The 18,593-nt window shown below is 37.1% G+C and overlaps 1 protein-coding gene across 1 annotated transcript in view; it reads left to right on the top strand.

Annotated features, from left to right (window-relative positions):
- Nucleotides 1-10,138, top strand: part of LOC134741981 (sodium-dependent dopamine transporter) — a 41,779-nt gene extending 31,641 nt beyond the window's left edge. Inside the window, exons 8-12 of the mRNA XM_063674887.1 lie at nucleotides 4,435-4,538; nucleotides 5,096-5,333; nucleotides 5,807-6,035; nucleotides 6,702-6,970; nucleotides 7,188-10,138. Coding sequence (XP_063530957.1) covers nucleotides 4,435-4,538; nucleotides 5,096-5,333; nucleotides 5,807-6,035; nucleotides 6,702-6,970; nucleotides 7,188-7,367 — 1,020 coding nt within the window. The 3' untranslated portion in view covers nucleotides 7,368-10,138. The remainder of the gene's footprint in view (nucleotides 1-4,434; nucleotides 4,539-5,095; nucleotides 5,334-5,806; nucleotides 6,036-6,701; nucleotides 6,971-7,187) is intronic.
- Nucleotides 10,139-18,593: the final 8,455 nt, after the last annotated feature.

Genomic DNA, 18,593 nt, shown 5'->3' with positions numbered 1-18,593 from the left:
GAAAGATATGTTACAAACACAAATAAGTACAGCGATAGCAGAAATAAAAACTGAATTTACGAACAAACATACATTTTTACAGTCTCAGCAAGAAATTATGTCACAGCAAATAAACGAAGCTAGCAGGAAAATAGCCTCTTTACAAAGTGAAAACCAGCAAATCAAAACACAATTGGAACAAATTCAGACACGATTAGAGTCAGTAGAAGACCCTGAACCCAAGAAAAACAATAAGAGCTTTATACTCTACGGCTTGGACGAGTACTTTGGAGAAAAAGAGTCTGATTTGTATCCCCGTATAAATAATATGTTCTACGATTTTTTAAATGTAAACATAAACGGTTATATTGAAAGTATAAAGCGAATTGGGAAAAGCGGCAATCGTCGCCCGCTCATTATAGAACTAATAAGCAAGCGCATGAAAACTTACGTACTAAATAATGCTCAAGCCTTCAGGAACACAGGATATGCCGTCTCTGAAGTCCTAGATAACGAAGCCCTAAACACGAGACGACACCTAAGAAATCAACTCCGAAAGGCGCGAGAAAGCGGAAAACATGCCGTATTACGCAACAGTCGATTATTCATCAATGGAGTGGAATACAAATACAACTCAGCAAAACCTCAAACGGAGTGTATCGACGCACCCACCACCGGTAATAATAACAATAACTTACCAATACCGCTTTTACCGCAACCCGTAGCCTCGAGCTCATGTGTCACTGACAATGACAAGACCCCGTCCAAAAATATAAACATGCAAAACTGTGTAGCGACACCTACAACATCCCAGCATTCCTTTCGAGACTAATATTAGCCCACCCCATATGCAGATAAACAGTAATGATGAACTAAATTTTAGTATTCTAGTACAGAATATGCAAAGTATTAAAAACAAAGTTGACCTATTAGAGAGCCTCCTCTTTGAAAACCAATATCAAGCAGTCTGCCTCACCGAAACGTGGATATCAAGTCAGCAAAGGGATCTAATTCACATTAAGGATTACGAATTCGCAGCGGCACACTATAGAAATGAGCGACGAGGCGGTGGTGTAGCGATCCTGATCAGAAATGGGACTGCGTTCAACGAGAGAAGGGACATATCGGACTTATCTATAGACAATATTATTGAATGCTGCGCAGTTGAACTTCCACCCAACACGGTGCTAATAACTATTTACAGAATAAGTCATGACATGTACACTTTCTTTAACTGCCTAGATCAAATCCTAAATAAGCTAAAACAGAAAACTAATAAGCACTTAATAATTGTAGGAGATTTTAATATTAACTTTTTACATAAATCAGTAGAATGTTGCAGACTGCAAAATGTAATGCTTGAAAATAACCTACGCAAAATAGTAATGGAACCGACCAGAGTTACCAAATCGAGTTCTACTTGTATTGACTTAATATTCACTAATAATAACCACTACAGTATTCAGGTCGAAGACCAAGGTATATCAGACCATAAGTGCCTTATATACAAATTCAAAACCGGTAAAAGCGGCAGTCTACCTAACACAGTTATAAAAAAAAGATTATTTAATACAAAAAATATAGCACATTTTAAACAAGCACTTACCAAAGTAAACTGGAACGAAATTATCACTAACACTTGTGATGTGAATGAAAACTATAACCGCTTTGATAAACAACTGCACAAACTTTTAAATGCCACTATACCTTTAAAAACATTTAAAATATCGACTAAAACAAAAAACACTTGGATTACTAAAGGATTAAAACGATCGTGCAAGCACAAACGCATATTGCGTACACTCGTCAACCATTTCCCCGATGCGCCCAGCCTACGTAACTACTATAATAATTATAGCAAAACATTAAAGAAAAGTATCACAGCATCAAAAAAGTTGAATTATACGACACAGTTAAAAAAATCAGTCAACAAAACAAAATGTATGTGGAACATAGTAAATAAACTAACGCGTGCACAGCCATCGAATCGCTCAAAAAATGTAACACTAATGCATCAAAACACGAGCGTAAACTGCCCGTATACTGTGGCAAATACCTTTAATAGGTACTTTGCTACCGTTGGTGAGTCATCGTCGGCTCAGGCTAGTCCGCCGGCCGGCCGGCCTGTTATCAATCCACCCGTTAACTCAATTTTTCTCACTCCCGTTACCGAAAAAGAAATCCACTGCTTAATAAAAAAAATACCTAACAAATTTAGTGCCGGGATTGACGAGCTACCTACAATTTTAATAAAACACTGCAACAGAGAGCTAACGCCTATTTTAACATATTTAATTAACCAATCTTTTGTACAATGCACTTTTCCAGACAAACTCAAAATTGCCATAATAAAACCGATCCTTAAGAAAAAAGGCGACCCGGGAACCGTAAGCCAATATAGACCGATCGCCCTCCTCCCAATCATATCAAAATTGTTTGAAAAGGCTATGGCCAACCGAATGTACAACTTTTTAGAGAAATTCCATATCCTAGACCACAATCAGAACGGGTTCCGTAAGAATCACTCCACTACCCTGGCAGTGTACAAGTATATAAACGAAGTTCTAAATTATTTAAAGGATAAACATTACGGCATTGGTCTGCTTTTAGATATGACTAAAGCATACGAAAAAGTTTCGCACACAATTCTTTTGAAAAAATTGTACGGAGTAGGCATTCGAAATGAAGCGTATTGTTGGCTAAAATCTTATCTACATAACCGAATACAGTGCGTGCAAATACAGCACTACGACGAAACAACTGCTGAACTTAGACGTGTGCAATCAGACACAACGATAACAAACTCGTCAATACCTCAAGGAAGTGTTTTAGGCTGTATCCTATTTTTAATATACATTAATGACTTGCCCAAGGTAATGAAACAGTCATGTATACTATTCGCGGACGATGTATCAATACTATTTAAATGCCCCAATGACCACGACATAAGCAGTGATATTATAGGAACATTAAACATAGTAGACAACTGGCTACGCGATCACTCCTTAGAATTAAATACGACGAAGACAAAATTAATTCAATTTCGGCCATATCAAAAAGACAATCTTGACCTATCAGCTTTGTCTTCAGAAACTGGTATAGAGGAAGTCAGCGAGTTTAACTTATTGGGAATATTTATCGATACGCATCTAAATTGGAAAAAACATATAGAGGAAACAAAGAAAAAACTATCTCGATTCAAATACGCCTTAGGGATACTTAAAAGAAATACTCACAGTGAATGCGCTTTATCTGTATATTACGCATATGCGTACGCTTGGCTGCGGTATGGAATCATATTATGGGGCGACAGCACTGATATTAACGACTTATTTGTTTTACAAAAAAAATGCCTCCGCGTTATTGTTAATACTCATGAGCCTGACAGTTGCAAAAAATACTTCATTGAAAATAATATGCTAACTTTATCATGCATATACATCCTTGAAATCGGGTTATTTGTCAGAAAACACATCGAGATGTTCGAATTTACAAAAAGTGCGCGCCGCCGTAATAACTTAGTCCTTCCGCCTCATAGAATACATATGTATAAGGTCGGCCCATACTATAGGTGTATACAAATATATAATAAGCTCCCAATAGACATAAAGAACGAGACCGAATTTAACGTGTACAAAAATAGACTGAAGAACTTCCTAACCTCTAAAGCTTACTACTCAGTCGAAGAGTTTATGACAGACACAAATTTATGATTTGACCTAGAAATTACCCCTTTGTTTGTTTTGATTAATGTATTAATTACTTGTAAATAAATTATAATAAAATTTGGATAATGTGCTTATGAACCCTATGAATTATGTCTGTTTTATAAATTTAATCAATAACGAATTTCAATTTACATGTACTATGATTATGTCTTGCAATTTTTACTTGAATCTGGATTTATGACTGAGACTACTACTATATTTGAAATGTTTATTGTATTGTTCCTTTATTTTAATTGTAATTAATTCCTAGCTTTTAAATGTAATTAATTCCTAGCTTTTACTTGAATGAAATTTTATGTTTAACTATTTATTTATCTTAGTACCTAATTAGTTTTTAGAATTGTGTTGCTATGCCCTAACAGGGTAACCATGCATGCACTTAATACATGTTAACACCTTAATGTAACCATGGTTCTGCAATAAATGAAATGAAATGAAATGAAATGGAAAAACTTTTTGCTGCTAAACTGCGAAAAAAAAATATTTTTTTAAAGGATTAGGATCTAAGACCCATTAGTGCGTATGATGCCTTATGGCATCTTGATTTGTGTAAAAAAAATATTATTTTGAATATTGATAAGATTGATTGACCGTGTGACAAAAAGTTTAGCATGACGGAGTTTTATCCTCTAAGTTTTGTTGCTGCTGTTTCACGGGCTTATTATGCTGTATATTGAACAAAATATATTGTATAGAGTTCTGAATTGAGAATCAATTTCATCAATAGGTATGGGTGGACGCGGCAACTCAAGTATTCTTCTCTCTTGGACCTGGTTTCGGTGTGCTCTTGGCATATGCTTCATACAATAAGTACCATAACAACGTGTACAAGTAAGTTTTATACCAATATATTTTATGAATAAGACAAAAAAATGTTTAAGATCATATTAGCTATTTCCAATTACATACTTAAAATACAATTCGACACAAATAGTAGGTACATACCTAGCTCAATAAAAGTAAACCACGTACAAAGGACTCAATTGGTGGGGGTATTCGTGGTGACACGATAATGTTTTATATATTAAATATGAGACCTGTTTGATTTGTGTGACATTGCTACTTTTCGGTAAATTGGATACAAAAAGCCACAACTAAGTACCACTATATTAATTAGTTTTATGACTCACTAGCGACCCGCCCCTGCTTCGCACGGGTTACACAAAACCTTAACAAATAATTATACACAAACCTTCCTCAAGAATCACTCTATTGATAGGTGAAAACCGCACGAAAATCCGTACAGTGGGTTTTGGGTTAATGGCGAACATACAGACATACAGACAGACGCGGCGGGGGATTGCTTTGTTTTATAAGGTGTAGTGATAAGCCTCTTACTGTGACGCCTCAATAGTTTCTGAAATGAAGATATTTATTTTTTGTAACAGAGACGCCCTCCTAACAAGCGTGATCAACTCCGCTACATCTTTCGTCGCTGGCTTCGTTATCTTCAGCGTTCTGGGCTACATGGCGAACGTGTCTGGTCGGCATATTGAGGACGTGGCGACAGAGGGTCCGGGGCTCGTGTTCGTGGTGTACCCGGCCGCTATAGCGACTATGCCGGGCTCGACGTTCTGGGCGCTGATATTCTTTATGATGCTGCTGACGCTTGGACTGGATAGCTCTGTAAGTTGAGTTCGCTCACTACTAAGGACTGCCGTTTTAGATTACATGGTGAATGTGTCTGGTCGACATATTGCAGACGTGGCGTCAGAGGGCCCGGGGCTCGTGTTTGTGGTGTACCCGGCCGCTATAGCGACTATGCCGGGCTCGACGTTCTGGGCGCTAATATTCTTTATGATGCTGCTCACGCTTGGACGCAGTCGATTTATGACTAAAATATCAGCTGTTCTAGGTTAAGCGTTGAATTTTTCTGGGTGGCATATAGACCACATGGCTATTGAGAGCCTGTGGCCTTGTGTTTTGGATCATGTCTTCAATCTCAACCTGTATGTTATAAAAATAAGGTACCTAAACTAAAAATAAAATGCTAAACTATTTATATATGTTTTGTAGACAACCCGCTCAATGGGTCATATTTAATTTTAATAATGAATAACCTTCGATCCGAAAATACAATTAACTTCTTCCTTCTACAGTTTGGCGGTTCGGAGGCCATAATAACAGCGCTAAGCGACGAGTTCCCACCGATCGGGCGGCACCGCGAGATCTTCGTGGCCTGTCTCTTCACGCTGTACTTCTTCGTGGGCCTGGCTTCCTGCACTAAGGGCGGCTTCTACTTCTTCCAACTTCTGGACCGGTATGCGGCCGGCTACTCGATTCTGGTGGCCGTGTTTTTTGAGGCGATTGCTGTTTCTTGGATTTATGGTGAGAATAATTTGTATAAGTAATGTGTGCAATAAGTTGGTATTCAAAAAATATTAAGTAGGTAACTACCTAATTTTATATTACATGTTCATACCTACCTACTTACCTAGTATCACTACGTCTTAGATTTCCTGATCAACAGAAATTTAAAATGTTATTGAAATATTTACTTAAGTAAGAAAGAGGCCAAGTGATGAATGTGATCCACTTTAGGGCCATTTTTTATTTTGTTGATGTTTTTTTATTTTTCTCAGATTTGGATAAAATTTGTTGGATAGATAGAGAGTTCCTTAACCATTCTGTACCACATAAGCGCAATTTCTCCTACAAAATCTTCCACAGAGTGAAAACGTGTGGAATTTTCCGTAACTCAATGGGAATTTTATACATTTTTTTGTCCCAAATTTGGATTTATTGTTTATTCCGATCAGAATAAGGAGCTTTTCAAACCTACCAATTTTTATCAAAACCGATAAAAAAATAAAATCGACAAAAAAGTAAAAAATGGCTCTTAAATTTTTCTATTGTCTTTTGTGATGTGAAACACCATTCATCTTTGTAGGTGAATCTTTCCGGTGCCATATCGTTATATCTGTCCGATTTTTCGTTTCTTAGATAAGCATGTAGTTTACGATAACCTGGAAATCTCGTCTTGCTCCTCCCCAGGCACTGAGCGTTTTTGCGAAGACATCCGCGACATGATCGGCTTCCGACCGGGCCTCTACTGGCGCGTCTGCTGGCGATTCGCGGCCCCAGCCTTCCTTCTCTTCATCATCGTATACGGACTTCTGGACTACGAACCGCTGCAATATGAGGGCTATGTGTACCCCGGCTGGGCTAATGCGCTGGGATGGGCTATAGCTGGCTCGAGCGTTTTGTGCATACCGACCGTGGCTATTTTTAAAATCCTTACCACTAAGGGCAGCTTCGTGGAGGTATACAGATTTTTAGATCACTCTTTTAATTCTTCACGGTTTATTATTTTAGTTCATTTCTTTGATGTCATCTTACCATACTTAACTCCAGTTCTCGTTAGCAAATAATGCAAATATTGTTTAAATTATTTGAATTAATTTTAAAGGCAAGGAATAAAAATTATAGGGCGCCTTAGCAATTAGCAACCCATGTTTCAAATAAAACGAATGTCCCCAGCGCATACGCATCCTGACCACGCCCTACGCGGACACCGAAGCGCGTCGCAGTGTGACCAACGGTATGGTGGTTTCCGAGAGCGGCGGAGTGCGGCTCGCGTCCGCCGCGCCCTCGCCCAGCACCCCGCCGGCCACCACCCCCACAACACCAGGCCTGGCCGCAGGCCCCGCGCTCGTCTGAGCGCAGCTCTCCTTCGACGTCTACTATGTGTAGCTTAGCCTCTTTTAGCAGTTGAGTTGAACCGTCTCGTCTCTAGGATATCGGGGTTGTGCAAGTTATTCTGGTTACGGCATTTGTGTCTTAACCTACGGCAGTTCATCGGATAGTTGCCAGATAAAAAGGCTGTTGATCTTAGAAATTACTTAGGCACTACTCGTAAATATACGAGGCTAAAATATTGCTTAACGCTTGTAGAAGTTTGTAGGACTATCTTGTTTAGGTTTTTTGTCGAATTTATAGGAGAGAGCATGTGTGTTATTGCATTTTTCTTCCCAAAAATGTATTATTAATTGCAATGTGTTTCGATAAATGCAAATCTAGTGTTTTCGATTGGTTTACGCTTTATATTTTTTGTACAAAATACGTTATGTTAATCATATAATATAAGTAATATTTACTCAAGAAGAAATATTGTGCTGTGATGGATGATATAATAGAAAATACTGTGCATATTTGGGTGAGTTATGTAGCTGATAAGTAAAATTTTAGACGCTTACTGCTGTGTTGTATTTTGCTAGGTTAAGGGAAAAAGTATCAACAGTAAAAAGATTTGCTATTTTATATTTTTTGATTGCTCTTCAAGTATTAATAAAAAAAAAAAATATTTCCGTCATTTTAATCATATATTTCATTGACATATTTAGCAAGCTTTACCGATTTAGATTTTAGACTAAAATAGCATCCAGTAGAAAATTAGTCGTAAACCAAAAATTTGGTGTAGGTACGTTCAAATAAGAAAAAATATAATTTCTAGATAAATGTAAATAAAACTATCTTGAATGATAGATATTCACGTGTGAAGGTTTTATGAAATAAACCAATCTATTCACATTATTCAATCAATCAATCAAACACTTGTGTACATAAGAAGCTACAGGTAGGTATATTAAAGTCTACTTGCTCTAGAATTGATTTTGATTATGGCGTTTTAGCATATACTGTAGTTCAAATGGCATTATAATCTATCTAGATATACCTCTCTAAAATTGCACTAAAACACAAAAAAAAAACATAAACATAAACTAATCCACAAAAAAATACAAATTTAACTAAGTGTTTACTTGTTACATTTTATTTTAGTGCGTGTTAAAAAAAATATTTAAACTGTTTATTTTTCATAAAGAACAAAATTACAATTTTCTTAGCACTAATCTTATATTCTTAAGATTATTGTGTGCTGATCTGTCTATGTTAAATAGGTCATAAATGAGAAAATAATGGAAGCACTTACTTATCTTTCTTGTACACTGTACTTATCTTATAGCGTGCTAGAGGTGCAGATACCTTCCTAGTTATATTTAAATACCTAGGTGTACAACAGAATAATTCAGCAAACCGTCGATGTGTTAGCAGTAGCTTATTTTATAATACAGATAATTTATATTAATAAAGCATGAAGGTTGAAGCTGGAACAATACCGTATATTTACAGAAACCCTATTTTAATACATGGTTGTATGTTTTTCCACACATTTATTTTATTTTTATTTTTTTGCGGGTTGTAAATGCTTCTGTTTTAAATTATTTTATCTCAAGATATATATGTTTAAGGATTGTACATTAAAATGAGAAACGTGTATTAATGCATTAATATTTTTTAGAAGTAGAAAAAATGTAGTTTTTTTGGCGTAGAGAAATACATACCTTAGACAAATATATAGGTAGCACATATTTAAATATATTAACCACTAGACATATTTTGAAACTACATATTAGGAATTCCCCTAGTGCTGTATTTGTTTTTTGAAAATTTCATAAATTTTAAAAATGATATAAAACATTATTTATAAATAACCCGAAGGAAATAACTCACAAATAAATATTTGTAGATTAAGGTTTCGTCTAGTAGGTATTAAGGATGAAAATGAAATGCTGTGTAGATAATAGTAGAGTAGAATTAAAATCGGTGTGATAATTGATAAAAGAGTTCATATACCCACGTATAGCCAGATATTACTAGTTACATCGTAGGAAATTAGATTTTAACTCTTTATTATGGTTGTAATCGTACTATGTAACTATACATTTTCAAAATCTAGATGTTGTGATGAGTTTCAATGTTATTGTAACGGTGCTCCATTTTTTCAATGTTTATTTCACTTTTTTTCTACTATTCGTCACTCCGTCCTGGGCAATGCGGACTGATGAATAGTAAAAATAATATTTTTTACCTTCATTTATGGATGGGAAAACAATGATAACACGCACTCCATATAGGCTCTTTATTTTACGAACACCACGTGGACAACTTACAAAAAAGTAGCAAATTTTGCTAAGGATAAATAGTATATTAATTGTTATAGTAATAGATTTTAACTCCCCAGCTACAAGGGTTTCATCTTTAAAACAACTCAATAAAATAAATTCTTGGTAGTTATATGTGTAGGTAGGTAAGCCGCCTGTGTTTTTTTCTGATTCTATTGCTATTACTTGATACGTAGGTAATATATTAATATAAAGTAATATTAAACATATACGTATAATATAATCTACTCGTTTCAAAGTAGCCGTTGGTTGATGTTTTTCAATATACGTATATAATAATGTTTCAACATATAAGTAGTCAATATTCAAGATGTTTGATGTTAGAATATTTGATGTAAGCAACGTGCAGAATATTATATTATGTTATTCGTATAGCAGTTGATATTATCTTGCAGGCGATCAGTAGTCATACCAGCCATTATGACTATTGATTAATTTATAGAATAAATTTGTTTATACTTACTGTAATTTGAGTTTTATTGAAAACACCTAACAGTAACCACCTAATTTAACTAAATCAGGGCCATAAAGTTTTATGAAAAAGGGGGTAAATTTGTTTATACTTTACTTACTGTATCTCTTCTACCTAGCGTTATCCCGGCCTTTGCCAGGGTCCGCACTTCCTACTACTTGCCTTTACTTGCCTTTAGGCCTGAATTACACTTGTAAGTTTTACAGCTATTTGCTAGAATGAGATAACGATATTCATATCTCATTCTGTAGTATAGCTGTGTCCCTACTTTCGTAAGTAAAACTTACAAGTGTAATTCAGGCCTTACACTAGTTTACTGTAATTTGAGTTTAATTGAAAACCCTTAACACTAACATGCAGTAACCATGCCAATATCATTAGGTAGTTAGGTTTACTTATTTCGAATCATTTATTATTTTATATGTAGTACTTACAATATGGGATTAAGGTATATTTCTATGTAGGTAAAATATAAGTTAATTATTTTTTTACCAATTACAAAATGCATGAAATAAAATGACAAAAAACGGTTTACTCAAAAGCATCTTTGCTGGTATTATTTTAATAAGAGAAAATAGTAACAGTTCACGTATTAACCGGTCAACTAATTAATCGGATTTCGGTAGCTTAAAAAAATAGAAATAGGTACTAACTATTTTAATGCCGTTACACATTTTGTTTATTTTATAGACCGCGAGCCAGGCGAAAATTTCGTCAATCATCGCCTTCCTCGCGAAAACTCGTATAGTGGTTAACGGCTATTTAAGATGCACCCTAGTGGAAGTCAGCTGCCGCTCCGTTGGTGGGTTGAGGAATGGCAGCCACCGAAACACGTAAAAAAAAAAATGTTTTTAGTCATCGCCTTCCCCTTGATACTTTGTCAGATGGTAGTTTAGGTGCTATTGATAGTAAAACCAATCGTCAGCCGGTTGTATCGCGGTGGAAACATCGTCAGCTGGTCACATGAACTTGTAAAAAAAAAAATGTTTTTAGTCATCGCCTTCCTCTTGATACTTTGTCAGATGGTAGTTTAGGTGCTATTGATAGTAAAACCAATCGTCAGCCGGTTGTATCGCGGTGGAAACACCGTCAGCTGGTCACATGAACTTGTAAAAAAAAAAAAAAGTTTTCAGTCATCGCCTTCCTCTTGATACTTTGTCAGATGGTAGTTTAGGTGCTATTGATAGTAAAACCAATCGTCAGCCGGTTGTATCGCGGTGGAAACACCGTCAGCTGGTCACATGAACTTGTAAAAAAAAAAAATGTTTTCAGTCATCGCCTTCCTCTTGATACTTTGTCAGATGGTAGTTTTGGTGCTATTGTTAGTAAAAACAATCGTCAGCCGGTTGTATCGCGGTGGAAACACCGTCAGCTGGTCACATGAAAATTTAAAAAAAAAGTTTCAGTCATCGCCTCCCGTTTGATACTTTGTCAGATGATAGTTTAGGATCTGTTGTGAATAAAAATAATCGTCAGCCGGCTGTATCGCGGTGGAAACACCGTCAGCTGGTCACATGAACTTGTAAAAAAAAAAAATGTTTTTAGTCATCGCCTTCCTCTTGATACTTTGTCAGATGGTAGTTTAGGTGCTATTGATAGTAAAACCAATCGTCAGCCGGTTGTATCGCGGTGGAAACACCGTCAGCTGGTCACATGAACTTGTAAAAAAAAAAAATGTTTTCAGTCATCGCCTTCCTCTTGATACTTTGTCAGATGGTAGTTTTGGTGCTATTGTTAGTAAAAACAATCGTCAGCCGGTTGTATCGCGGTGGAAACATCGTCAGCTGGTCACATGAACTTGTAAAAAAAAAAAACTGTTTTCAGTCATCGCCTTCCTCTTGATACTTTGTCAGATGGTAGTTTTGGTGCTATTGTTAGTAAAAACAATCGTCAGCCGGTTGTATCGCGGTGGAAACACCGTCAGCTGGTCACATGAACTTGTAAAAAGTGATAGCATATCAGTAGTGTGTTTGTGCCGGTTCTAGACCAAAACTTTTCTGCTAGGGGACAACACTAATCTAATGAAAAATACTGCAAAAATGGAAAGTATATCCACCTGGTGCATTAAAACATTCAATGTATTAGAGGAAAATATTTACAGATAGAACTTTATTGAATGATTTTGATATTGATATTTTATGTATTACTGAACTAATAATGAATTAATGCCTCAACTTAATAACCACCAGGTGGGAACTTCGTTCACCAGACCTAGTTAATTCGGTCGTTAATTATATTAAATAATAAATAATAAATCATTTTTATTTCGAGTAACTTTACAGACTCATATAGCTTGTGTTAGTAAGTACTTATAGCTATGTTAATGCTTACATCTATCACTATATATACAGAATAATTATTATCACAAAAATTAACATTACAATAAATAATAAAAAATAAACAATATTGAAATGAACTGACTTATGTTTCTAGAAGTACATACCCAAGTAGCTTATACATAATAAGTACTTCTAGAAACATGCATGTCGTCACAGTGCCTCATATATGGGCAGTCAAACCTCTCGGCTATCAACCGCAGGATGGGGTTGGGGCTGGCCCGCACCCGGCGCACCAGGGATGTGCATCGTTTGCGCATAGTCGTATAAAAGCAATCTATGCGTGCTTCAGCAAACATCCCTGACGCGCTGCAGAAGCGAGGCAGCCCCACCAGGACCCGGAACGCGTTGTTATATTGGACCCGGAGAGCCCCATAGGCCCGCTGCGTGTAGTATGTCCATAAGCTGCACGTATAGAGGGAAGTGCAATATGCTCTAAAGAGAGTTAATTTCACCTCCCTAGTACATCGCGCAAACTTACGCGCAATCATGTTTGCCCTCACCGACAGGGCCCTCCGTTCACGCTCGATATCCATGTTGTCTTTTAGGTCTGAGGTGACAACATGGCCTAAATATTTAAAAGCCCTCACCCTTTCCAGTGGAGTACCACTCAGGTTGATGGGAGGTACCTTGGGTATCCGATACCCAGTAGGTTCAAACACCATGTATTGCGTTTTACCCACATTATATTTTAGCCCATGATGGATGGCGTAGGTCTCGCAAATACATAAAAGTTTTCGCAAACCACAAGCCGACGCGCTCAACAAAACCATATCGTCTGCATAACTCAAATTATTCAGACAAACTGTGTCGATATGGCAGCCGACATGAGTTTTGCCGAGCGCCTCGAGAAGCTCATTTACGTAAAGGTTAAAAAGTGTGGGCGAGGTCAAACCCCCCCTGTCTCACCCCACACTCCAACCGATACGGGTCCGATAAGGTACTTGACCATCTAACGCTATTGACCTGATTTCCATACCAGTACCTCAGGATTTGTATGGTCTCATTAGGTAATTTAATGGCTTCTAGTTTTTTCCATAGGATATTGTAGGAAACCAGGTCAAAAGCCTTAGACAGGTCTAAGAAGCACGCATAAACTGGCGTCTTTCTGTTTAAATAGTAATTGACAGTGTGCTTAAGGCACAGTATTGCACTTTCCGTTGATAACCCTGGTCGAAAACCAAACTGGTTGGGGTTAAGGCTCACGTACTTATTTAATTGTACATTAAGCACACTATCAAATACCTTAGCAATAATAGTCGCAAGGGATATAGGCCTGTAGTTATTGGTGTCGGACAAATCTCCAGTTTTATTTTTGGGTACAGGAATAACTACAGTTTTCATCATATCCTCGGGCAGATAACAGTGCCTTACACACAGCGTATAAAACAAAGCTAACACTCTCGAGATATGGGGACCCGCATTTTGAAGGTGTTCGATGCTGAGGCCATCGTGTCCTGGGGATTTGCCTCGGGTGATAGATTTAATAGCCTCTGCTACATCCTTAGCAGAGTATCCCGGTCCAGGTTTCACGTTGACCTCAGCACCGTTCATCTCATCCTGCGACCGCACAAGAGGTGATTTGACAACGAAATGATCTTTAAAAGTGTTAGCTATGTCTTTGGTGTCAGTTTTGCCATTAACACTCACAGGGCACGAAGGTCGAAACTTCATGTTGTTTGTGGCGTTCCAAAATGACCGGAAGTCCTTTTTGGAGTGCTGTGAAGCTAGAATATTCATTTTTATTTGGGTTTGATGGTCCTGGCACCATTTTAAGCGAGATTTGAATATTCTTCGCGTTTCACACATCTCATTAAATAACCTGCCCACTTCCGGTCTACCACAGAGTGTCCACTCGTGAAATTTCTCTCTTGCGGCCCTGTGCGCATCGCTGACATTAAACTGATATTAAATAGTCATTTAAAATTTAAGGAACGTAAGGACATTGTATCCATGCCTGTTGAACGATGCAGTAGAATTGGAGCAATTTTGAAATATTTGAAAGCATAATGGAATCTGTCCTACTTAAAATATCACCTTCTAGTAAGAAATTACTTATATAAATGCTATTATAAAATTAATGAATATTTCACATCTGTAATTGAATAAATAATTTTATGTAATAGTAATATTGTAAAACCGTAGGTAGAAATGAAATCATGTATGATCTGTATCCCGATGATGTTATTATTGTATAACTTATTAGTTATAGTACGTAGCTAGTAAGAAAAATTTGCATGCTTCTTTAAGTGAAATGTACGCATCCAAAATTACCGTCCACCTATGTTCATCACTACATTTGTACAAATAAACACATCTTTATCTTTAACTGTAAACCTAGTTGAAACGTCGAAATAAAAGGGAAAATAATGAAATTTAATCGCGTTAGACCCGGTAATGACATTAATTATGTGTACAAAACGTGAGAGTTTAAAGTGTTACATCTTTACAGATATACAGATCTTTATTGGTAAAATAAAGTACATTTTACAAGTCACAAATTCTTAAGAATAAAATAAAGATAAAATTATTATACACAATAATAGGTTAATATAAATGTTTAGAGGAAGTTACGATATGGAATCAATGATCATTTCGCATAGACATCATGAATTCGTCGATCGAGTAGTAAGCCTTTTCTACAAGTAACGATTTTAGCTTTTTGTTAAATATTGTGTCACTTTTCGATTCTTTTATATCGGTCGGTACTGAGTTATAAAGCTTTGGTCCCATAATATTTAGTGACTTTCGTGACTTCGCGAGCCTGCATTTAGGGGCGAGAAGAATAGGCAACCTGCGGGCTGGGCCACTGCGGGTAGATCCACTGGATTTATACAAGTGCATATTTGTTCTGACATACGTACATGCGGTCAGTATATATATACACGGTAGCGTTAATATCTTGTGTTTTTTAAACAGAGATTGTGCAGGATAGTCAACGGGTTTGCCATCAATAATACGAAGGGCGCGTTTCTGCATTCTAAGCAGTCTATCTCGATCAGCAGCTGTACCCCAAAGATCGACACCTTGAGAAAGTATTGCGCGGAAATATCCATAGTAGGCGGTCTTTAAGTTCTCAATAGATAAACTGGGTGCTATTCGGGACAGCGCAAAACAGGCTGAGGCAAGTCTGTCGCAGGTGGATTGTATGTGCGGGGCCCACGTTAGTCCTGAGTCGATTTGGTATCCTAGGTATTTCACAGTGTCTACTTGTGGGATTTAGGTGTCATTTACTACAATATTCAGTTTATTTGTATTTGTATTTTATAGTCGAAAATGAACAATATTTGTCTTGTCAAGATTAATTAACATGCCATTTGCAGAGAACCATTTTTCGATTAAACTTGTCACGTGACAGAGTTTGTACTTTAAATTGTTGAAATTATCCGCTTGTACAATAATACAGGTATCATCCGCTTTATCTTAAAATTGCTCCCATTCTACTGCACTTAGTTCTATAGTCCGTTCAACAGACATGGATACAATGTCCTTACGTTCCTTAAATTTAAACTGACTATTTAATATAATTAACGACCGAATTAACTAAGTCTGGTGAACGAACCCCACCTGGTGGTTATTAACTATTAAGTTGAGGCATTAATTCATTATAGACCGCGAGCCCCGAACAGTTTCCGTGATCAATCACCTTCCTCGCGAAAACTCGTATAGTGGTTAACGCCTATTTAAGATGCACCCTACTGATGATAGTTTAGCTTCTGTTGTGATTAAAAATAATCGTCAGCCGGTTGTATCGCGGTGGAAACACCGTCAGCTGGTCACATGAACTTGTAAAAAAAAATTGTTTTTAGTCATCGCCTCCCGTTCGATACTTTGTCAGATGATAGTTTAGGTGCTGTTGTGAATAAAAACAATCGTCAGCCGGTTGTATCGCGGTGGAAACACCGTCAGCTGGTGACATGAACTTGTCAAAAAAAAAAAAAAATTCAGTCATCGCCTCCCGTTTGATACTTTGTCAGATTATAGCTTAGGTGCTGTTGTGAATCAAAATTGGCTCGGTCAGCCACCTATTTTCTACCAAGCCACTGTTCCCTCTTTGGGTCCAGATATTTGATCCAAGTGAGTGTTCAGAAACTTTTTATGGAAAATTGTATATAAATTTGCTATATGATGTTACGAGTTATTTACGAAAAACTAAAATACCTACCTTTAGGAACAACCGTGATCTGATTCAGTTGAAATTTAAATTACTTCTTTATGTCCGATGACAGTGTAATAATATGCTAATGCAAAAATAGACGTGATCAGGCGGGCTAGCACATGATTGGCGCGAGAGTATCTCGCCGCGACATAGACTACTCGTCCCTCTTTAATTCATACAGTTAGTAAAAGACGGGTAGTCTATTTCGCGGCGAGATACTGTCGCGTCAATCATGTGCTCGGCCTACTGATTAGATATGAGCGCCGCCGGTCAAAATTAGTCGGCGGCGGCGACGAATCGGCGGGATGGCCTTAAAAGGCTTGATGTAGGTAGGTATGCAAAAAAAATTCAAATCAAAATTAAGGCAGAAAAATATGATTTTGCCTTGAAAACGTTATAAAATCAGCACATTATTCATTTCAAGGACAATTTATCGAATAATGGTTATTGGGACCGTGCACGAAGACAGCGCCACACAGCGGTTGCAACTATAGGCTTGTATTTTATCAAAGTATTAAGCGAGCAGTAAGTATATCGTAATAATTTCAGTGAAAACTACTGAACGGATTTTTATGCGGTTTTCACCTATGAATAGAGTGATTCTTGAGGAAGGTTAAGTCGTATAATTTGTTAAGGTTTTGTGTAAATTGGTTGTAATATGACGATATTTGGTAATCAAGTCAGAAAAAAATCACGCTGGCTAACACATTTAATCGAAAACGCTGCCCAACCCGTTTGAGATATAACAAAACAATGTATGGTGGAAAGATCTCTCTTTCATTGCTCTACAAAAAAGTCCGCGATGGTGTATGTCTATCTTTTAAGGATAACTTACTATACCCATTCTTATCTTTACTACAAAAAGATTTCATAGTATGTGGTATTTGCAAAGCTATTTACACGGATACAGTATTAATAATAATTACCAAATTAAATACGTCAGTTATATTAAGCATTTCAGACAGATTACAAAGGTCCCTTACACCATACAATTTAAATTAATATCTCAGGAGTAATCGTAAATTAAACTTCCATTTCGACCCATATAACTTGTATGAAATGTTAAAGACGCTAATCCGTTAGTTCAGTTAGTTGTCAATCTTTACCACCTTATGCGCTGACAAAATATCTATTTTCTGATTTGGAAAGTAGTAGTATCTACAAGGTCACGAGGGAGTCCAAGAGACGCATTTATGCGTTAGAGCGAGAGCGATCAAGTGATATTGATATCTCATTCCACCGCATAGCTGCGTCCCTTGGACTGGCCTACGCTGGGCCATCGTATAAGAATGTACAAATATATTGAAAAATTTATAAGAGCCATTTATAACGGTATTACGTTCTTTAAAATCGACAATCAGGATACCATGGCCATCCCAAAAGATTGTGCACATCAGCTTTTTGGTGGACTGGTGCACCTTCGCTTTAATAGGGGGCTTTTCGTTTTTAAAACGCCACTCAATCGACTCGCGTTTGCTCTCGGGATCATAATAAAGCACCATTGTTTCGTCTCCAGTTACCAGCCGTTTAATTATGCTTTTAGGGTTTTCGCCACAGAGCTCCAAAAATTTAGAGGCACATTTCACGAGTTCTTCTTTCTGAACAGCTGATAGAAGTTTAGGTACCCACCTTGCACTGACCTTACTCATGTGAAGATGATCGTGAATTATGCGGTGGACGGTGCTCTTAGAAAGCCCTAGTCTTGCTGCTATTTCTCTGATCTTTAGGCGGCGATCACTTAAAACTTCCTCTTGGACGCTGTTGATATTTTCAGAAGTGAGGACCTCCACTGGTCTTCCATCATGTCCCAGATCTTCGACAGCTTCCCGACCAAATCGAAACTCGTTTACCCAGTTTTTTACGGTGCTATAAGAAGGAGAAGACTCGCCGAATACGCCATCTAAACGATCTTTGATTTGAGCGGGAGATAATCCTTCTTTAAACAGGAATTTTATG

The sequence above is a fragment of the Cydia strobilella genome, chromosome 6 (genome assembly GCF_947568885.1).
Source record: "Cydia strobilella chromosome 6, ilCydStro3.1, whole genome shotgun sequence".
In the NCBI taxonomy this organism is placed as follows: Eukaryota; Metazoa; Arthropoda; class Insecta; order Lepidoptera; family Tortricidae; genus Cydia; species Cydia strobilella.
Note: the sequence above shows the minus strand (reverse complement) of the source record. Positions and strands in the feature narration are given on the sequence as shown.